The sequence below is a fragment of the Anopheles funestus genome, chromosome 3RL (genome assembly GCF_943734845.2).
Source record: "Anopheles funestus chromosome 3RL, idAnoFuneDA-416_04, whole genome shotgun sequence".
Lineage (NCBI taxonomy): Eukaryota > Metazoa > Arthropoda > Insecta > Diptera > Culicidae > Anopheles > Anopheles funestus.
The window spans coordinates 27,559,932-27,583,233 of NC_064599.1; the positions used below are offsets into that span (position 1 = coordinate 27,559,932).

Sequence of the window (23,302 nt, forward strand, 5' to 3'; positions counted from 1 at the left end):
ACAAATGCCCCTACTCCATCGCTGTGCCCGTGCCCGCATGGAACGCGAGGCTCGGCTGGTTTTTTGCAAGGCAAAGCAAGCAAAACCAAAAAAAAACAACCAAGACCGGATCGGCGAACGCGACTCGAGTGCGTCGGGAAAAAAGGCTGTTTGGACCCGGTTTTCGGCATCAGAAGGGCTTCGGCAGCCGCAGGTCGAACAGTGCAGTTGTGCCCGGTGCAGCGTCAGTTAATATGTGCAATCGGATGTGCGCGTACGTGCAACGGTTGGCACTGCTCGGGTTCTGCATCGTGGCATTCAGCGTGTTCTGGTGGTGCTTCTTCTGCAGCATCTACATCGTAATGTTTGGCGATGCGCTAACGGCCACAACCACTGGTGGATCGGCAACCGATCGCGGCAATGCACAGCACTCTGCCCGGGTTGGCATGATGGCCAGCTCCGACGATGGTCACTTCGGTTCGTCGTGGGCTTAAGTGAGTGTGTGATCAAGTGTTTTGACGGTAAGGGCAACACGGCACGAATCGGTCAAAAAAAAAACGAGAAAACCCCAGGAAACGCATCACACGGAACGAGATAAGCATCAAACGGTCTGACGCGACAAGTGCCAAAAAGTGTTGAATGTTTTGTGAGCAGAAGGTAGAAGGAATAAAAACAGCTTCACGATTCGCTGGTTGATCTCCACTGCCTTTTTGTTTCTCGTTCAAAAGCATTTGCCAAAAAAAAAAAAAACAGAAGAACGAGAACAGAAAAAAAGATCAAACGAACGCACGGAAGACCAAAGCGTGCGGGCAAATGAAGTTATTAGGAGGAAAATAATAATCATCGTCGCGGTTTCCGGCGCCAGCGTAAGGAATGTGTTTGGCCGGCCAGTTTTTGGAACGAATTAATGTGAGTGTGATGGTTTTTGTTTTTGTGTTGTGTTACGTTATCAGTGAATGAGGTGCCATCCGTTGTTAGTTGGCCGTTTTCTATGCATGACTAAGTCACTGAGGTACATGTGTTTACAAGCAAATTGTTGGTGATTTACCTTGTGTTGGTGATTGTAAAAAAATGAAAGTGAGATTTTGCTGCTGTTAAGGTGGTTTTAGTAAGTGGCATGTTTTGTAAAGAGGCTAGACTTGTAGAAGAATAACGATATTAACGATAAAAATAAATTTGTGTTGTATAATTAAACGCCGAAGTACACCAAACATGACAATTAAACAAGCTAACAGAAGGAAATTGTGAACTAGACATCTGCAAGGTGAGTTTCGCTGTTTTGATTTAAAAAAAAAATATTTAAAAATGAAACGTAAAGAAAAAGACGTTGTTGTCAATCATAACCCCACCAAAATATACCAGAAAAATAATGGAGAGCAAAACACCAACATTGTGGAACGATAAAATTACCTTTATTTACCTTTAATTGCGTCATGTGCTGTGTGTTACGGTCCCTCGTTGTGACCATTGGGGAACTGGCGAGGGTTAACAGGATGTAAAATTTATGCAGTTGCATTTCCAGCAAGTGGAAGACCGAAAAGGCCAACAGGACAAGGGAGCAACAAAGGCAAAAAAATTCAATCATTAGTTTGATCATTTCGGGTTCCGGATGGTAAATAATAAAAATTGTAATGTGGTGCCGGTTTCCATTTTCGGTTACGGAAGGTGAATGATGGTGTAAGTAAAACAGGAAGGAGAAAGCAAAAAAAAAAATACATGCAAAAAACGATGCAACCACGAGACAGGTCGATCGGTTTGTACCGTTCGATGAAGCCAATGTGACACGTTTTGCTTTGCTGGTCAATGCGTGAACTGGGGGCAGGTATCGAATTGCAGCCGAAAGCAGAAGTATATGCAAACTTTAATATACTCGTACACTCGTTATGGACTTTTTACATGTTTTGTCAAAACTTCCCAAGAGTCCCCAGGTATAATACACACGGAAAGGAGGGTGGGGAGACACATTAAACGTACTGCTGGCGGCTGAAAACACTTTTACAGCTGTGCATGATTGTGCGAGTCATAAAACTGAGCGAATGTTTAACAACAGGGAGTATTGAAAAGAAACGGTTAAAGAATCCAGGTAGTAAATGTCGAAAATAGTAGTAAAATATGGGTGCTTTCTTGAAAGTAAAACAATGTAATTGAAAACTTGTGAAAAGCAATTAACAATCTACAGCAAGATTAGAATGCGGTCGAAATATGAGAATAAGATACATTTTAAAATTACAGTAACATGAGACATTCATCAACATAATTTGTTTTATAGCATTAAATTTTTAGTAAAATTTAAATATTGAAATACTGAACAATCCATCAAACAGATATTATAAACTGTTTGCATGAATTTAATATAAATTATAGCAAATGAAATAATAATGAACTACACTGATGGATGAATAAATAGCAGCTTATAGCAGTAATGAAGCGTGATATAAAAAGTTTTCTGCAAAACAAACATAAACGACAAATATCTTTTACCTTCACGATCAGAAAAAAAATCATACGATCGAAAATAAATAAAGATGTGCTTTAAATAAACAGTACACAAAACAAAAGCGTTCGCACCGAAACATGTCAATGCATCTCGACGCAGAACGAAGAAAACTTTAAGCACCACCACCTCGTTAAACGACTGCATCCAATTAGTCCACGAGTCGAAAGCGATCTTGGAAGGAAAATATTTTATTCTCTTCTAAACGATTGCGATTGCGTTCCGTGCCATTTGTGAAAACGATCGTACGTTTGGGAGCGAATGGTAAAAATCGTCCCGATCGTAACGGCAGTACCGTACTAGGTTTCGTTTGCCGATTATCTGCAAATTGGCTCGAGGAAACAACGGGCCTGATCGGGCCTGATGGCAGGATCGCCCAATTAAAGACATTTGATGGCCGTGTGGCGCACAGCATGCGTAGGCGTTACGAGGGGTAAAGTTCTCGGGCGTGCGTTTTGTGTGTGTGTTGTGTGTGTTTTCCCGGTATTTTGCTGCGGCATGGGTACTTTTCCCATCGGTAAATGAGCCGATACGATTGCAGCACATTTCCAATTACGTATGCGGTTGAGCATTTTAATGAACTTTTAGTCTGCCTACGGATACGGTTTACAAGGGTTGATGGAGGTGCTGATGAAACAGAACCATTAGCGTGCGAAGCGTTCCAAGGGATAGGAATTGATGGGGGAGATCGTTGTGATGATGAGCTAAAAGAAGTAGCTCAGATGATGAACCAAATGAAGTAGCTCAAATGATGAGCTAAAGCAATATAATATTTCTAATTGTATGGTACAGTTTCCTCCCGCGAGTATCAAGCTAAAAGCTCCATTTAGTGCTATAACGTTAAAACATTATCAACAAATGTTTAACCGTCTATTGTTTCCGATGCACTTACCTGCATGGTTTGTGCTATGAGATGTGACAAATAGCATCGAGATTCGTTTTTTTTTGTTCTCTCTCTCTCTCTCTCTACCCATCTTTCCTACATCTCAAACGTTCCTATGTTCCCTTCATACACTGAAAGTCTCATTAGACGAGTACATTATGGAAGGATGGGACAACTTCATGCCCCCTGGCAGAGTCAGTAAAAGCCACTTTCTGAAAAGAATTCAACTCACGGCCGAATGGTAACATACGCTGGCGCGTGTAGATCCTTTCATTGGTAAGATTGTGTCGTTTTTTTTTTGGAATGTTGCTGTAGCAAGAAAGACTTCACTGTACACACATTGAACCACGTTTCGTCATCCCGAAAGATGCTGCCAGCGCACACACGGGTGCATGCCAGAATGTGCTGGCTGCTGTGGTCTTTTGTGCAACAGGAAGAGGAAGAAAGTAATTAAAATTTATGTGTATGTTTCAGCAACATCATCGCAACATCTAGCGCAGGCTTTTGATGGTGTGCTGCAAACAAATGTGCCGGGTGTGTACAGCGGGTGTGGGATGAGATTTTTCTCGGGCTTTTGCTTTTTCACTTTCGATTGGTAGGGAGTGGGGTTTTTGGAAAAAAACAAACCACCAACCCATTCATGCGCCATCTTATGCGAAGGGGGACAAAATTACGAAATTCAGAGTGAAGATTTCCGGGCGTTGGTGGGAAGAACTTGATGAAAGATTACTATTAGTATCCGTCGCGGTCCATTGTGAGTAACAAGTTGGAGGTATGTTTAGGTGAATACACATATCATTTACCGGCATGTTACATTTCTTTTGCTTTTATCGTTTTGTTTGCAAGATGTTCCCGCAAGTACGTTGGCTTGCATAAACGGTACACTTCAAGCATCTTCTGTTTTACTTTTTTTCAAAAGAGAGTAAAAAAAGTATACATATCTGGAACGTGATGCTGGATAACGAATAAACGACAAAAAAGCAAATAAATGTACTTCACAATGAACATTTCGTTTAATGAAACATGGAATGAATTGAGTGACACGTAAATTATGGCATGTTATAAAAATAGTCATTTTATGGTTATTAACGTTATTTATTCGAGCGATACAATGGCTTGTACATGTCTAATGTACAGTACATGTTTATAAGAAGATGTTAATAATATTTTCATAATAGGATTCATTAATTCTAACCAGAAAGTTGAATTAATTTAACGCAACGTAAATTAATGCAAACTATTTGAAACAACTATTTTATAGCTTTTAGTAGTATTTTAGTAAATTAACGCACGATAATGTGTGGCTACAATTTTATAGAACAGGTTTTTTTTTTATAATATGTTGTAGAGTAATTAACCATAATGCAAGTTATGGTACAAACATAAAAAAATTTATTTGATTTTGCAGTATAACATTTTTTTATTTAGTTTTCTGATAATGCTCAATTGCGAACTATTACTCGTTAAGCCAATGTAGATTCTTAAGTGAATCATTTGTTACCAATTTTATACCGTAAGCATTTTACATTGCTTTGTGTTGGCAAAATTGGACAGCGAGAAAAAAGGAAACAAAAAAGAAAAAAAAAATTAAATAAGAAAGCAAATACAAAGATGGGCTATGTCTCAGCTTGGACAAAATCGCTCAATACACATTGCACACACTTCCTTTGAAAGTGGTCAACCTGCTCGAGCACCCGTACGCTGTTTCGTTGCAAAAGCTGATCGAGACTTCCCTTCGCTGCATCCTTTTATGGGAACCACACTGGTAGTCGATGGTACTGCTGCTGCTGCTGCTGCTGCTGCCGGGGTCGAGACCACCCTGGCTGAATAATTTTTCAGCTCTTCCCCATGCATCGTTCCATCTTCGGATCCGGAACCGTGCCCGATCGATGCAGACGGTTTGTGCTTAAAGGTGTAATTTGTGGTGAGGTGGTTGGTGTACACACAGGCGAAACATAACTACCGATCGGTCGATGGACCACTTGGCGAAAGGTAAATGAAGGTTGGTGGTTTCTTGTTCTGTTGTAGTTGGACCGTTCTGTTTTGCTGCTGCATTCCGATGCCGGCAAGTTATACTTGCCGCTGGAACGAAGTACTGGAACCGCTTGCATACGTAGTCTCGGTGGGGGGAAATTGAGTGTGTGTGTAGCGGCGGCCCAATTGTAACGTTGCATTGATACAGTTTTATGCTAAAATGTATACCGGTGTTTATTATTTTCCTTCTTGTTCAGTTTCGATTGGTTTCCGGTTTTGTACACTTTAATAGCGCATTCAACTATTTGTTACACTCACAGCCCTAGCCATAAAATGCTTCAACATTCGTGGTACTAGTTACATCCAAAAGCTATCCTTTCATGATGCTTTGTATTTATATAAACAGACTCGGTATATTGTAAATCAACTGGTAAAAAATATTTAGACTTTAACAGCTGAATTATGAAAACCATGCATGCTATAAAACGATAGTGGCGTTATAGTTATGTTACGTACTGTATTCTGCTTAGCAGATTCAATGTACTATTTTGCGTTAATTGTATGTTGCAATTGAGAAACAATAAATTCCAGCCGTCAGAATAACAGATGCTTTTTGCTGGGTGATATCTACATAAAAGACCCAGTGTTATAACAGGGTTTTTGTGTTGAAGTATGAAAGTTAGAACCATTTCAGAATCCACTTTGAATGGAAGTCAACTATTTAGAGATAAAAGTCGAAACTCAATCTACTTTATTGATTCTTTGCTAGATAAAATTTCTTTAAAAATTATTTTAAACCTAGGCAAAGCTATCACGGTGTTAGTTGCGAAAATTTTAAATGCAATAGATTTCCGTTGGAACAAAATTTATGTGTTTATTAGTATTTTTTAATGTGAAATCCATAACTACATAACTTCATGACTTATCAGTCATTTTGACGATTTATATTAAAAGTGGTTTATTTTCATTATGGAAGGGTTAATATTTGATGATAAAAAAGTGTCCGTTTCCCTAGAGTAATGAAGCATAGTTGAAAATAAAATATAAAGCTTACCATAATTGGTGCTATAACCATAATAGGGTCGCTTACGGTAGTACTAAGTTTCTCACATCAACTCGAAAACCCTGTAATGCTGTTGAACTCTTCTTAGGTAGTTGAATAAAGTACGGCGATCGAGTCCAGTTGTTTTATTATTAACTGGCGTTACAGCAATTTGTCAATTGTGAAGCACGCGTAATTAAAGTTATCAAGTACCGTTAAGTTGATAAACTCAATTAATTGCAGGGTTTTTGTTTCTTATCTAACACGTGTTAAAGAAAAAAGCTTACCAGTAGCCGATGGACGAATAAGTATCTGTTAACATACATCACATTGAAGATAGTACCATTTAGTAATGGTGTTTGTTTTATAGAATGGTGTTTGTTGAAACAATCACGTACAGGCGTAATTCGGTAGAACTGAAACCACGCCTATAACCGTGCGTATGTTTGGGTTAGCATGATTAATCCATTTCGTCAACTATCTGTCCATCGTTGGCGTACTGTTTGTTGGAATTTTATCAGTTTCGCTGTTTGGTGTAGCATGAAGGGATGGTAAGACTGCACTCTGTCTGGCAGGTTTATTATCTGTGTCGAAATGGTACATTGGATAGCGTGGAGAAAATGGTACCATACCCAAGGATGGAGACTCGTCATCGTCCTGTATATTAACATCGATACGACCAGCAGACTTTTCAAATGTGTGTGGAACTGAGGAAATGATTAAATATGATAAAAATGAAAACAATTGTTTTAGTATGAAAAAGTGTTGGAAAAACATTTCGTTTTTGGGGTAATACTTACTCACAAGCGACTGTAAACTACCGTGAAAGAATTTGCGAGGTAAGGACGAGGCCGTTGTCATATGTGCTTCAACAACCGATGCCCTATGCTGCCGTTGGCTAAGGTTCATTAGGGGTACCGTACCGATCGTGATAGGAACTCGCACCTGTGGACTGTATGCCATTCCCTGCACCTTGCCAGTGAGCTCGACAAAGTACTCGATACGAATGATAGTGTCGCTGCGTGTCGGTGGTTCGGAAGGCACAAGAAACCGTCGTTCATATCCGGCTGATCGTTTCGCATCGACGCCACTGCACTGAAACTTGGCCAGCGTGTTGTACACGGATCGCACGTGCTCGTAGGGTGATTTGCTACAGTAACGCACCCGTCGGCGCAGCTTAAGTTTCACCTCCGTAATGCACTTATTGCTACCGTTCGATATGTCTACCGTGACGAGAATGAACTGTCCCGGCACGTAACCCGTCATCGGAAGCTTCACGTTGATGGCGAGCGGTTCGGACCGGCACGGACCACAGTAGAAGTGTTTGATGTGTTCCTGCACTACCGCCACGTTTAGTGGTGGCATCACGGTATTTAGATTGAGTTGATTCACCACGGTAAACGCGATTTTGTAATTTTGATCAAACTTCCACGGACGTTCAAACACGACCTTTGCCGTGTAGCGAATATAGCCATAATCACCCTCGAAGGATGTGGGCAGTTTGTTTGGTAGTTGCAGTGCGAACTTGTAAATCTGCCGTCCCGGTTCCATTACGATCGGTTCATCTGGGTGGAGGGGAAGATTAGAAAAGTCCGAACAGCTTAAAGAGTGAGCGATTGCATGTGGGCATCCGTATCCGTACCTGTTTCGGAGCGTACAAAATCCATGGAATGTTTGAGGAAATCTTCTCGTCCTTGGAATGCAATCGTCGTACCAGTTCCATAGGTTTCCGTCCATAGGACACTGGCCAGTCCGGTAACTTTTAACGAAATACCTGCGAAATATTGAGGAGCGTAGACATCACCATTAGCGACACCGCGTTATTCGAGTGCGTACCGTAGATTGAGCACCTTTCACTTTCTTTGCCTTCGGAAGATCAATATCTACTGTGCCAGTAAACTTTTGACCAGCAAAAAATACGCCATGACTATTGTTGTCGAATGAGATCGTACATGCGGGTGAAGAAGCCATTAGATCTTGGATTGATCGAGCGGTAGCAAATGCTGCAAAGGATCACAACTCGGCTAAAGTACGCCAGGTGGCCACAAGAAGAGAGAGAGAGAGAGATTCACCACCAAACACTTTCACATGAAGACGGTTCACGGTTGCGGTCTAGGAAAAAAGGTGTGAGCTGTTTCGCGACGCACGACCAAATGCACGGAAGTTTTGTAGCACAACGCGTTAAGCTTATCTGTTGGAATGGCGAAACAGCGATAAGATATGGCGGGTTTTTGTGAAAAGATTGCGATTTCACTAGCGGGGGGGTTAGTTTTAGATGACTAGCGGATTGAATCACTTACATTTAGCCAATCCCATGTAGGTGTAGGTGAGGGAATAGGTGAAGGTTAGGAAGAGATAAATTTGCTTTATTTGCTGCTGTGATACAAGGCTAAATAAGGTATAATTGCTCCACGCGATGGTGATACAAAGGGCTACAGACGAGGATTAAGCTTGGCCATCATCAATCATTCGATTTAGAACCGTTTGCTTTGCTACTGTAGGCGTTGAAAAATGATTCTTTCTGTTGGTTTTATAACTATTATGTCACATTTTCTTTTATTGCGAAGGATATTACGATAATGAAATAAATTTTAAATGTGTTTCTTAAGACATATTGTACAATCTTCTGGACTATTGCACCGATTTATCTTTTCAAAATTTTACTAAAAAAGAGAACACAACCAACAATCTTTACTTCTTGCTTCTTGTTTTAAAAATTTCGAAAGGTGCTTTTTTATCATTTTACAAGTTCTGGTGGATATACCAGGTGTTGTGATAAATGTTGAAGGCATCACGCCAAGATTACGATAATTTTATTAGTGATAGTTTCGTTACAATTTCCGAAATATTGTCACGGATTATTGCATTTATCGTTAGCAACCGTTATTTCCATTCGCTCATTTTGTCGTGCATTCCCTTTTCGGCTCTACATGAAACTAAAGTGTGTGCGTTTTGCGTATAATAACTAATATATTTTAATGTAAAATAATAATTGTTACCCTGTCATACCCTGTTATCATTTTCCTTTACAGGGTTTTAAAGCTCATTTATAATTGTCAGTAGAATTTTTCACTACGATAAAGGACTATTTCAATAATGGACATTTCATTTCCCTAGGCTGTTGAAGTAGTTCTTTACGGAAATAAAAAAAATCTATCGACAGAGTTTTTAAATCTTGTGAAACATATAAAGATTTATACCTTTGTGCTATAAAGTTTAGAAATTCAAAAAAATAAATAAAATAAATCAGTTGAGATTCCTTAAAATCTTTAAAAAATCTAAAATACTTTAGATAATATAAAAACTCGTTTCCATTACTTTGTACTAAATGAGAATTTTTCAATCCAGCAAATTTTATCCGCTTGTTTTGGAAAGTGGTTGAAACCCATTATATTAGACAGGAAATGTTTTACATGACCGTTTCTGTGTTTTAGTTATCGCGCAGTTTTCATCACGCTCATTTGCATTCAAATTAAAATGCTGCATTTGGGATAGGGAAAAGAGAAAAAAAAAACAAAACGGATCGGTGTCAACTTCGCTGCGAGAAATCGTTCCGAAGCGAAAACATCATACTATCGGTGGCAAAGGACCCCTTTCCATGGTCTCGCTATCCAAAGTACAATGCGTTACTCGTTACATATTTCATGTAAAATTCCTATCGTCCCAAATATGGCACACACAACCACCGGATCGATCGCTATTGGTCGTCGTCGAACATGGTAAAGCTCTTAAGTGGACTGTCAGGTCACTCAGGCAGCAGTCGCATTCGGAGAATAAGCAATAGCATGAGGCCACGGGCAATACTAAACGGCTTGCGGCTTGTTCCAAGCAAAAATCAGCGAAGATGTGCTTCCACATACTCCGTATAAACGAGCATACAGAACAACCCGTATGCCGGGCCGCAAAACTGGCCGGTTTTGCGCCGATCTGTGCTCCGTTCCCTCACAAACGGCTTTGTCAACCACGGGGAACACTCGATTCATCAGAAATGTACATATTTTGTACAATTCCTGAAACGCATTTCTATGCAGTCGTCCCAGTTTTGCAACATTCATTCTGAGCCCCAGGGTTCGTCGTCTTGTGTCTTTGAATGGTTTGCAGACAACAGATGGAAGAAAACAAAAATCACCAAGCTGAAAAACTACTTTTGATCGGTGGTAACGCTTTGAACATAATTTGGTGTGGTGTATATTTGTTGAAAAAAAGGGGCAGAGAGGAAAGTGTGGGAGAAGGGGGAAGTGGGTGTACTGATTTTAATTAAAATAAATTAAGCAACTTTTCACGGTGCAAACCTCAGCCATGTGTTGGCTGATTTCAGACATTTGACTGCAGCACAGCCGATTGTGGTGTAGCGATAGTTTGGCTGATCGATCAAACGACTCAAAACGTTAGACATGTTTCAATGTCCAAAGATTGTGACATGGTACGGATGTACAAGGATTAACAGACGATGCGAGTAGCTGTTGTTGCCATTCGAGCTTTGCGAATGTTCATTCGCATCGGAATCCGCGTTGTATTGATTTATTCATGTTACAAACGGGAAAAAAACGGTTTTCCACTGGAAACCAACTTAAACGTATGCAACGTTACCAGCTGTTGCGAATTTCGTTTACATTCCGCATCGTTAACTCGCATTCGATTACTGTTTCACGAAACTTCAAATGTATATTTTTACTTAAATGAGTTATATGTTCTCGAGAAAATTTGTGTATTCGCGTAAGAAAATAATGCAATTGTTAAAAATCATCAAAAATGAACCTGCAACACCGCGAAAGGCATTGAATGATCTCGAGCACCGCAGCTCACACCAATCTTAATGTGTGATCTTTCTTCACGATCTGCTACTTAGTAATCGGTGCAACTGCACCTGCAGCTATGTCCGCGCTTAATGAACGCCTTAACATTGCAGCAAATTTGTAGTCCGTAAATGTAACCTCCGAAAGGATCGTGACGCTGTTACCGCGGTCGCCGACATTCTTTTCCGCTTTGTGGTTATATGTCGCCCTTGTTTATGTAGTATGCTCTCTCGTACATGTTTTGTTGTCTGTTCCTTCATGGTTCTCTTGATCAAGATCAGGGTAGATCAGGCTGTTGTGTGTATGGTTCGTTGAAGCAAGATGAATTTGACAAACATCTGTGGGATTTTAAAGGTAATGGAAAACTTTGGGTTTTTTTGTCTTTTAGAGTAAACGTTATCTCAAACTTTGTGTGGAAATAAAATTTAAATAACTGATTGTTTGATAAGTTGTTTGTTGACAGAATGATATTGAATTATTTGCAGCAAAATGTTGGCAATAGAAATCTATATTTGTGCGCAATTTTGAGTGTTTCCTATTAATATTTCATTATAAATGAAATGCATTTCAAAAATGAGTTGTGAAGTACTTCAAGCTGAGAACATGCTGAGAATAAAGAGGATCTACTTACCCGTAAATAAATTGTCAAGACAGAAAATGAAGTGGTTAGAAAGACGTTAAAATGTTTCGTATCTTGCTTGCTAATTCATGTCTCTTGAATATTATATACTTTCCTTTGAATAAGCAGCTGCTGTTATCAAGTCATCTGTCTAGATAAAATTTGAATTTAGTAGCGTTGATGAGCGTTTTTTGGACAATGTTTAAAAAAAATGATCGTTGAAATTAAAAAAATATATATGAGTATAGCTTTTCATTATTCGAGGAATCTTACAATAAAAATACATAATTAAATATAAAAATCTTATTACAGTTTTGTTGTGCATTGTGAAGCAAAACTTTTAGTTTTCAATACTTCTTCGGCACTTTTTAATAAATAATAAAAAATAAATCATTGTACCCGACGCTTTGGTCGAAGCGACACAGATATCCTTCATAACAACAGACACCGTTCTGTTTGTCGCTTGAATGAACACTACGAACTAGAACACCTGGACCGGATTATTGCGGGCGTTGGGTTGACTCCCACCTTCGTTACCAGAATTATGAACTGCGATTGCAATTTGCACGTGAAATGCGTGACGGAAAGGATTAGAGTATGTATGCAACTGAACTGAAAAAATCAGAATGAACCGAAGCGGTAATTTATTTTTCAAAGCTGGACACATTTATTGCGTCACAGAGCTGTACAATGATTAAATGTTTCTTTTTTATTAAAGTTAAAGTAAAGTATTAAAGTAGTAAAGTAAAGTAAAGTAAAGTATTTTTATTAAAGTTTCCAGTTTAATTCGACTACTCTTAATAAACCACCTAAAAATACATTTTTTTGCCCTGGAGTTATTTAAATTTGCAGAACAAAACATTGGTTGAGTTGTGCATTGTTTTTTTTCCTTTACTTACTGATGCAAATTTTCAGCTGCCCCATACACTATAGTTCCTACCGTACTTTCGTACCCTTTCCAAAGCCACAAACGTTGGTGAGAAATTTGATTGGGGTAGCACAACCTATTCATACCAGTTATCCACACTTGAAATCGTGTCGGGCTGGGCAAATGGTTGCATCTACAACTGCAGTCAATTTGAGTGGTTTTCGCTGAAGTGCGAGACGTAGGATCGAGAGTATGATCATAAACCGACCACTTGAACACGCCACCGCTCATACACGGTGGCAAATAATCCATTACATGAAGTTCATAAGAAGCGTTTCTACGTAGCATTTTTGTTGCTGCTTACTTTGTTTTGTTTTTTCGTGAGTGTGTGTAGCTAGTGCGACTGGCTCTTGATAGAAAATGTGTTTGAAGGTAGAATGTGTGATTGCATGAATTTAAAAAAGTATGAAAGTGCTGCTCGAAGCACGCATGCAATGTTATTGCACATGTACCAGATGTTTCTCAGTTCGTCGAAAACACTCGTCTCGGCAGACTAACATAACGTTACAGAAATTATCCAGGACTAATAGCTTTATGCGTTTTTTTTGGGTTTTCCTAATAATTCCGCTCGGTTACAGGACGAACAAGGCAACGAACGGTGGATGGATGAAAGAAGAATCAAACAGCAGAGTTTTTCACTTTTTTGTATTCAAATTTCATGCCTAGTATAGGAGCAACATTTTTACAGGGGTTTTCAGTTCAGTTTTAAATGTAACCGAAATTTTTCCTTTCAATAAACTACCCATTGAACTTGGTTAAAAATTAGGGGAAGCTATCAATCAAGGGTAAGTTTACATTTTAAACGAAAAACTTCTCCAAGTCATTTTCCAGTCATTAAAATCATAAAAATCATGATTCTGTCGTTACAACTCAAAACAAATAATCAAAAACATCAAACATAAAAAAATGGAAACCATCAGTCAGAAAACAATGTTGAAATCGTAGGAATTTTCGATGTGGAAATGGAACGTAATAAAAATTAAAATCCATGTCCACGGAATCAAATACTCATTAGATTAGTGAAATAGTCTTTTACTGAAAAGTTTTTTTTTTAATTTTCTAATGAACTTTTAATTTTAAAATCAAATGAACCCTGTAAAGGAAGAAATCGATTTTTTTTATTCGATAAATAAATTAATAAACCAAACTTCACCATCGAGTGTTGGACTGGTACATGTGAGTACGATATAGAATACTCCCCTGCTGGAGCATTCATTAAAAACTACTTGGAAAATTATTAAAATTGGTAGAAAACTACTACAAAACTCAATTAAACACCCAAGTGAACTGAAGCTTGGATTTACCTATGCAAAAATATTGAAATACTCGTCAACATCTCCTTGAAAAGGCGTACAAAACTAAAGAAATATTGTTTTTTTTTCTTCAAAAAGTTCGTTCGATTGCATTCACTTGTAAATTATAATAAAATTTCACGTTAAAACAAATACTAGTTGCTTTTGTAGCAGGAAGAATTGAAACAAAACAAAAAAACACACTCAAGAAAAAAACAAAAAAATAAAACAAAAAATGCTCAAATTACCTTCGCCGTATTGTGAACTACCGGAGCGAAGTACTAGCCGTCTGGCAGCGGCCCTAGAGTGTTACACATCAAAGACGGGTAGAATTTTTAATTACGGTTTTTTAGCCATTGCTTCCTTTCCAAATGCTTTCTTTTTCGTACGAACAGACGAACAGCGAGTATCCTTTCGCGCCGTTCCGATGCACCGTATCGCCCGGCATTTTCAGGGTGGTACGGCATCACCGAGGTGGTACGGGACGTTGTTCGGCGGTAGCATTCCTTGGAGAAGGCCTATCATGCGGTATCATAAGCCGTTGCATGATTAGAATGCCGCTTTACATCACGCTCGATGCACATAAATGGTTTTGCCAAGTCTGGTACCACCACTTGTGAATGTGAAGTGGACTAGAGGGGGGAATATTACGCCACAGTGCGATCGCTCATTACTGTCTTTTGAATAAAGATGTGCACAAGATACGGCACTCTAAGTAAAAGTCCTTGACGCAATGATACTGCCTGCGGTGAAATGATACTATCGGGCGCGCTGTCGATGAAAATTTTGCGCCAAAGAAGAAAGGAGGCCCGTTAATGGAGTTTCTATTTTGGTGTTGTGGGCGCATCGTTAAAAAATTGAACGTCACTTGGAAAGTGGAACTTAATTTATTTTCTTTTTCCTAACCGATTTTGTGTTTAACGTTTTCTTTGGACTTTTATTAACGTTTTTGTTTGGGAATTATTTTTGGGGTAAAAACTCGTGCAAATTGTTTTTTAAAAACCAAACACAGATAAAACAACTTTTTCTAATCGATCCAGAAGGTCTTTTGTCGAAGAATGTTACAAAACAGATGCGAATACTCGCTGTAGGTTGAGTTTATGGACATCATATACCAGGTAATGTTTGCACAAATATGTTCACCGAGACGCATTTGGCTTCTGTCCCCCCCGGGGAGAGGAAAACCATTTTATCGGATGATGTGCGCGACAACGATGACAGACGACGTTGACGTACTTCAGCCATCAGGAGGACCATGCGCCATGATGCGACGACATATCAGTGTTTGACCATGCAAATGAAGTCATTTGTAAAGTGTTTGAGCATTCTCTGTCTCTATATCCCGCTACACGACACCTTTCCCGGTTTTATATCGCAAACCGTTACAAATGACGCTGACGGTCGCCACATTTTGCAGTACGCCGACTGGTGTTAAAAGCCCTTGTACCCCAATAGGCAAAAGGACGATGAACTTGTTGCAAAACGATTGAATGTGCTGAGACTGGCTAAACGTGGCAGAAGTACGTACTGCTGCTGTTGTGCTAAACGAAGAACACTTTGAATGTGTGTAGTCTACGCAAATATAGTCGAAAGTGGATCTTGAGATTGATTCGAGTCCGGGGCGGTTATCGTTGTCGGTCGGCATGTTGGTAAAGTGCCGGGGGAAGCGTTGTCAGCTTTGAAACAAATGTGCCAAACACTCACCCCCACCCCCTGGGCACGTTGGTGAGTAATTGGAAAGCTTTCATTTATGTGGTTATGTGGATTGATGTGGAATGGTACATCCGTTTGGTTTTCTATTGGCGGGAAAATCTGTCAGCTAGACCAGGGATGAGCAACCTTTTAGAGCTTCGGGCCACATTCAAAAGCAAAAACTGGTTGGCGGGCCACATTGCAGGATGTATTGATATAATAATGAATGTAGTAAAGCTGCTTTTATCCGGACTTTTTCGGACTAGATGCATTGTTGTATTTTTTTAAAATGAATTAGGATTAAAAATCTTTTTTTTTTAGTTTTGCGTGTTGCATTAACCGGGTAATTTGCACTTTTAATTCTTAATAACATTTGCTATAAAATTTGCTTCGCGGGCCGCATAAAACCACTTCGAGGGCCGCATGCGGCCCGCGGGCCGCAGGTTGCTCATGCCTGAGCTAGACGATTGTTAGACGCATGGGAATATTTCGTGAGGCGTTGATGTGCAACAAATTATGGTTCAGAGATTTTTGTTTAGTTTTGTGTGAAATTTTCTACAGAGATATAGTTGTCATAAAATGAAATGCTCTAAACCAAATAATAATAATTAGGGATCATAACTTCTGTAATAGTCAGATAATTTTGTTTGAAATTATTTATCGACGCATTTTACAATCAAAACCATTACTTGCATTATGGTCTTTGGTCCAAAAAAACGGTCTTTACGAACAGTTCTCCACAGTTTTAGAGTTCAATTTTCCAAAATAAGTTTCAAGTAGATCTTGACAGAGTTGCATGCTTTCTGGTAGATTTTGACGAGTTTTTCAGAATCGAGATTCCAGTACCAGAAATACGTCTATATTGTGCTCATGTACATTGCTAGCAATAACACTCAAAATAATTAGCATCATGACATTAAATTTATTCCTGGAATTTGTTTTCCATTCTAGTGACAATTTTCCACATGTTTTAAAGTAGTTCATATCGAGTTTTGCAGTTATTTTTGTACGAGAGCATCCGTGAAGGATTACAGGGGTTATTATTGAGTTTTGTAACAGTTCGAGTATAAGTTATCAAGTAGATTTTGACGAGTTTCGGAACGTATTTCAACAGCAAAAATTATTGATGTTAGGGATCCTTCCACTACTACGTAATGATGTTAAGGGACAGAAGGAATTCCCACCAATCACCAAACAACCAAAACAAGATAGAAATTATTATGTGCAGTATTGTCTCTAAAAAAAGAGAAACAACTGTTAACATGTTTCAGTGCTGAGGACTTACAACCAATGTTCTAAAGTACTCTTTTGACGATCTTTCGCTAGTCTTTTCAGTAATTGACGCTCACAGAAAAGGAAATGTTCTTTAATTTGTGACACGTGATGATCGGGGAAATTCTATGTAACAGGAAATTGATAGATAGATATCATGTATAAAAAGAAAGAGCTAGCAATCAATAATCGACCAAAAATAATAAGATAATTTAATAAAAATCTCGCTATGAACTTCTATATGCCGTCAAAGGTTTTGTGCACAACATACAATTTTCCATAGAGGTTTTAAGACCACGAAACTCCACCAGGAACGATGTTTAATAAATAACACGAATCTTCTTCAGCACTTTTTGGAAACTGTTAACACCCAAAATAACGATCGTGGAAGAGCATAAGAACATACGTACCTTGAAAAAACTTGACACTATTGAGCTGGGCCAGAAACATGACTCAAATGTGCAAATGGCATTAGTTAATTTTGACCTTGTAAGTCTTCCTCCTTACCACCCCAAACTGCATATATTGTTGAACAAATACGGAAACTCTTCTACACCTGTTCTCCTGTTACAGACACACTAATCAATTTTCGAACGTGTCTGACCCGCTAGAAGACGGTGTCATGAACATGACCGTATTCTTCTAGAGTTTCTTAACACTGTTCCGAGTTACGCTTGGTTTGTGTTACATTAAACGCTGTTGGGTTTTTACACGAATGTACGTATAAGCTGTTTATTTGTTTTTGTGAGCAGAGTTAAACAGCTCAAATTTCATGCAGAAGAATCAAATCATTCATCAACTGCAGCGTGTTGAATCCAGACGGTGAAACTGTGTGACATTTACTATATTCGTCATGTTATGCTATTAGTTGTAAAACATATCAAGAGTTGGAATTTACACTTCGAATAAGTTTAAACATGTGATAATGAACGATAATAAATAGAAAGCATTATTATTGTGCCACTAATTATAGAACATATGAATTGTAGATGAGGACTCTTCATGAAGAATTTATTGATTGGATGGTTTGGTGTCATTCTTATTGTGTCATTCTTAGGTCCTCCTAGCCCTGTTTTGTCATTTCACACACTTCTATAGCCTTCTATAGCTTTCTATAGCCTTAGATTTTTTTTGGGAAATTTAGTAAATGGATTTATAAATGGATGTATTTTAATGCGAATTTGTTGAAATAAGTTTCTTTTCACTCAAATAATGCTTTAAATAAAAAATAAATAAAAAATAATACAAAATTAAAGAAAAATCTATAAATTTGAAAATCTCTTAAGGCAATCCTTCTTTTTTTGAGTAATTTAACTAAAACTATAAATTGATGTATTTTAATGCGAATTTGTTGAAATAGGTTTCCTTTCACTCAAATAAAGCTTTAAATAAAAATAAATAAAAAATAATAAAAAAAATAAAAAAATTTCTGAATATTTGAAAATTTCCTAAGGCTGTAGCCTTAGCTTTTTTCAGGGAAATTTAGAAAAAAAATTAAATTGATTTATTTTAATGCGAATATGTTGAAATAAGTTTCTTTTCACTGAAATAATGGTTTAAATAAAAAATTATAATAAAAAATAAGTTTTTTAAAGTTTTTTTTTTAAATGGAGTAACATAACAATAACGAATTTAAGTCTTGTAGCTAAAACGTGCTAGCAATATAGAGAGTAATTGGTTTCTCCTTTTTCTCTCATTTGCAGATCAATAAAAATGAAGGATGTTTACACGCACGAGCAGCCGCATTGAGCAACATGATACCAAGGTTGCATTTCATACACCAAAACACATCTTCAGCTCTTCGATCGAAGGCGCCCGATTGGGTGGTGCCGCAAGCAACGCACTGAAACAAGTCAATTCTCTAAGCGCTTGGAGCTTAGAAGTGGAAAATATTTCGATGATCGACGACGAAATGCAGGTGATCGATACGATCGATCAGAGCTACTGGAATGGAAAGTTTGTACCACCTCCACCGAGACCACCATTTCTAGAGGAATCCATTGCACCGGACGGTTTGACCACCTGTGACCTGTGTTCATGGGCTTGGCAGGACAAGGGTACACTATCACTGGATGGGGCGATAAGTATGTCTAGTAGGAAGAAACGAATGCGTGTAGTGAAACTATCAATTTAATGTTTTTATTTCTTATTTTTATTTATTTCTTAGAGGAAATTTTCTCATCTTCAGACACGAAGGAATTTAATTGGACGTTTGCGCTGATAGTAGTTTCGCTAACATCGGCTTTTCTCGGTGCCATAATAATGATAGTATTTCTTAGATGTAAAAGGTAAGATCGAATGCCCGTATGACACTTTAAGTGCTTACTAACCAGATGAAAATGTTTTCCAGAATTCGAACGAACCAGCATGGACTTCGCACATTGTGTTTCGATTCCAGTAGTACAAAGGATACCAGTGGGTTGAATTTCGATAATCAAACATCGAAAAACTCAACCAATGGGTCATGTAGCCCTCGTAGTACAAATTCCGGCCTGTGGACATGGTTTAGCAGTCGCAAGAATCTTTCGACGCCGGATCAGCTGGTAAACTCCCACACGCTGCCAGTGGAGAACCATTACACGCACATGGATGACAATAATTACAATCCGGTGCAGATCGATGAAGCGTCCTACGCGGAAGTGGGAAACGAAATAGGTCCCTCAGAAACTACCTCCTATAAATCAGGCTCCGTACAACATGTGAGTAAGTTTGCTTTGCGTTGGAGTGCAATTTTGTTGCTGATTATTGTTAAGACAACGTTGTTGTTGTAAATTGTAAAGAAAAACAAAAATCAAACGAATTCAAAACACAGTTTAAAGACAGACACTTTCTTTCAGGGTACAGACAACGACATTCTAATAATGAATTGCCCACTGCCAGCAATACCGACCGGCTCCCATAGCGCTAGCGGCGGCGGTGCTAGTGGATCCGGCAGTGCGTACTATTCCGGTTTGCTCAACAATGCCAACATGGCTGGCGGTGAGGATGAAGATGAGCGTCCGTACGAGATTGTCGATTTAAAGGAGATGTCATCGCCCCACAAAAATCATAACGTCCAAAGCCACTTCTTGAATGAAACGAACAACTTGCTGACGATCGAGAAACATTCCGAAACGCTACCGGAAGGGACGATCAGTGCATCAGACTATGTTTGATAGCTATAGGGGTTGTCAACTGTTTTACAGCAGCTTTTGGGTACAAACTGACACAAGAAACATTCCAATCTGAAATGAAAAAGAGTTCATGATCAACACATAAAGGCTTTGAAAAGTTTGAAAACGTTTGAAATGTCTGAAGTGTGTCTATGCAATTGTATTTATTGAATCATTTTCGACCAACAATCCAAATACTCATTTCAAGCTAGGTGAAATACTTTTTTTGCAAATGCAGTTTACTCATAACGTTTTAGTAGTAAGATAATTCTGATTACATTCTAACGTTTAATGGTACATTTAATGAAATCTTCGATTGCGCTAGAACCTTTTACGCCAACAAGAGTAACGAGTCATTTAACGTAGTGAAGTGAACAAATTAGTGTCTATCACTTAACATTACATTTCATACGGTAGTGCGATAGATCGCGATAGATTACAATTTATCAAAACCAGACTGTCCACGTTTTATGTGTGCCCGTGTGCCTATTAGTAAGTGTGTGTTTTTGTATGTGTGTTTCATCCCCAGAAGTAGCCTTAGTCGTACAGTACGTGAGCGATTGATCAACGATAACCAGTGTAGCGCAAAATTACGCAACAAGCAAACAAACAAAAAAATTGAATTTATTCAAATAAATATCAAAATAACATTAGCAAAGTGAAACACCTTCCCTGCCCGAAACGTACCTTTAGCTTGTAAACAGAGGGAGGTTTTTTTTCTCTTGTACAAGAACTAGTCGTAAGTGTTAGTGCAGTGTGGGTTTTGGGCCATTGGAAGTCAAAATTCGTACAATTTTACAACAGCAATTTGCATGGGAGCATTTAATTAATACACGGTAAAGTTGAACACACTAACGTAGAAAACCCCATTTATGCAATTTAGCAGAAATAATACAGTTTCATGTAAAAGACGATTTAGCGCCATAGTGGAAGGACTTTTGTAAACAGTTTTATCAAACACGGCATCAAGTTTTGATGCGAAATTTACACCGAAAATAAATACTCCTGAGAGGTTCTTTTAACGGATGGGTTTAAATTATTTCAGTGAATATGCTTGTGGCTGAATATCGGTAGTAAATCTCACAACTACCAGTGAGCTTTAAATATGTCAACTGAATCAGCTTGGAATCAGCTTGAAACCAAATGGATGTTGACACCACTAGCGGATTTGTTATCAAATCCTGACCTTCGCAGGAGTGACGTACAGATTGTGGTTGAAGTTGTCCAACACTCTATCTATATCTTGAGTCAAAGATCAGCACAGACAACAACATTGATGTTAAGTTACGCGCTAGAGTGGTGGCTGTCTAGCGGTCTTTCTACAGTCTGAGGAAATTTTTCCAGCTCAAAACACCTGCCACGATGATGGAAGCTCGGATTATGTAGAGCTGATATAGCTCCAGCTCTCTCATAAGCCTCCGAGACAAGAGCAAATGAACTGAATGAACTCACTATCGTAAAACGAATTAGACTCGCCAGGCTCTGGTAGGCTGAAGTATTGTCGGTTGACCCCATAAAGTCTTTTTGATTCTGATTTGATTTTGATTGAAAGACTGTTGACAAGATCCCATAAAGGTTGATCTGTTGTACCATACTGATTTTATTTTTCCATCCATTCCATTTCATCTTAATTTTGGCCTATTCTCTGTCTTCTCTTTTTTTCGTATTAATTATCACAGAAGTTTTTTGTGCATCGAATCATATTTTATTCAATATGGTTTTTAAAATTTTATTTTTTATTGTTCAACTTTTATCAAATTTTCAGCCAACAGATCGAACCATCATTTTGGTGCTCTTCAGGGAGTAAAAATATCCTCGAAAATTGTACCAGGTAATACCACCTCGTATGGTGAGTTTTCCTTGCAAATATTCACCATTCAAATGACTACATGAAAGAAAAGGAAGAAAGAACTAATATGTAGTAAATATTACGCTACTAGAATATTTTGTATTGCTGATCCAGTACCTCTCATAACATCGATGGAACCACCACGCACCATCATACGATTTGGCACAGTTGGAAAAAAATTCATCATTGTCCTGATCGTATGTTGAAAATGTTGTGTTCCCGTGAGTGGTAAATGAGTCACCTGCCGTACCAGTGTATTTGCCAACCGATTGTATGACGTATTTTTCGCCTTCATCTCCGATCTTAAAGTTAGCGTAATGTGCATACGCAATCACACCGTCGAAGTCTTCCAGCACAACGAGCAGTTCGTGTTGATGGGGTTTCAAGATTGCATGCAGCTTATCCAATCCTAACCAGTGTTCGCCATGTAGATCACCAAACCCATCCTTATACTCGGTCCAGTTACGATAGAAATTGACCGAACCATTGAACCGTCGCTGGAAAACGATCCAGTTACCTCCGAATTCGTGATTGTTCGTCCAATCACGTGATACTTCAAACGTTCTGTTGCTGGAAGCATCTGGTCTAATCAAATACACTCCCGTATCCTCTGGTCGTCGTTCTAGCTTGTGCTCTAAATTGATCATCCCATGTGTAGTTAACGTCGAAAATTGACTTAATTGTTCCGAAATGTGTCCTAAAGCTCTGTTTGTCGCATTAAACATTTCGGTCGTTTCGTTTTTCATTTGACTTATACTTTGACGGCATGAACTTTTCGTTTCATTTAGTGCAAGAAATACACTGCTGAAATCACGCTTTACTTCGTCTACACGATCGTTGAACACTTTTGTTGTATTACTCAAGATTCGTGATAAATGTTCAATTCGCTCTAGTATTCGTGATTCGGTTCTAGCCGTGGCTTCATCCAAAAGATAAGGTGGATTGTCAGGAGGATAGTGAGTTACCACCACTCCAACACACAAGGTAAGTAACACAATGCTCCAGTAAGTCATTTCGCGCAGAATCCGCAGAATTTCAGCACAGAATCCGTCGATCGCTATCGTACAATGCACAGTACCACACTAAACTGTGGTTCGGAAGTGATGCAGCTACTTATAAAGACCGTTCTACGAAGCGTGATTTGTTCTTTGATTATCACGACGAATACATTTATCATATATTTGGGAAGTACCCTTAACCAAGATAAAGAATTAAAATTCTTTGCATACATGCTTTCTGTGTGACCTTGACAAAATGACGATAGCGAAACATTATCAACATGTGTGGCTAAATATAGCTGAGTTCATGACACATAATTATGTAGGCGACG

General features: G+C 38.6%; 3 protein-coding genes across 3 annotated transcripts; 1 reads left to right on the forward strand and 2 right to left on the reverse strand.

Annotated features, from left to right (window-relative positions):
• The first annotated feature begins 216 nt into the window (after nt 1-216).
• Nucleotides 217-21,145, forward strand: LOC125770869 (uncharacterized). The gene is made up of 5 exons (XM_049440908.1): nt 217-1,243; nt 18,675-19,055; nt 19,139-19,259; nt 19,322-19,670; nt 19,809-21,145. Exons 2-5 carry the CDS (start codon nt 18,692-18,694, stop codon nt 20,124-20,126), a joined length of 1,152 nt encoding a protein of 383 aa, XP_049296865.1. The 5' UTR covers nt 217-1,243; nt 18,675-18,691; the 3' UTR covers nt 20,127-21,145.
• Nucleotides 6,227-8,945, reverse strand: LOC125770868 (arrestin domain-containing protein 17-like). Its single transcript, XM_049440907.1, has 4 exons — nt 8,223-8,945; nt 8,015-8,146; nt 7,173-7,937; nt 6,227-7,079 (listed from the first exon to the last, which is right to left on the reverse strand). Exons 1-4 carry the CDS (start codon nt 8,341-8,343, stop codon nt 6,850-6,852), a joined length of 1,248 nt encoding a protein of 415 aa, XP_049296864.1. The 5' UTR covers nt 8,344-8,945; the 3' UTR covers nt 6,227-6,849.
• Nucleotides 21,145-22,997, reverse strand: LOC125770870 (microfibril-associated glycoprotein 4-like). The gene has a single exon (XM_049440909.1). The coding sequence runs from the start codon at nt 22,983-22,985 to the stop codon at nt 22,035-22,037; it is 951 nt and encodes a 316-aa protein (XP_049296866.1). The 5' UTR covers nt 22,986-22,997; the 3' UTR covers nt 21,145-22,034.
• Between the last annotated feature and the right edge of the window lie 305 nt (nt 22,998-23,302).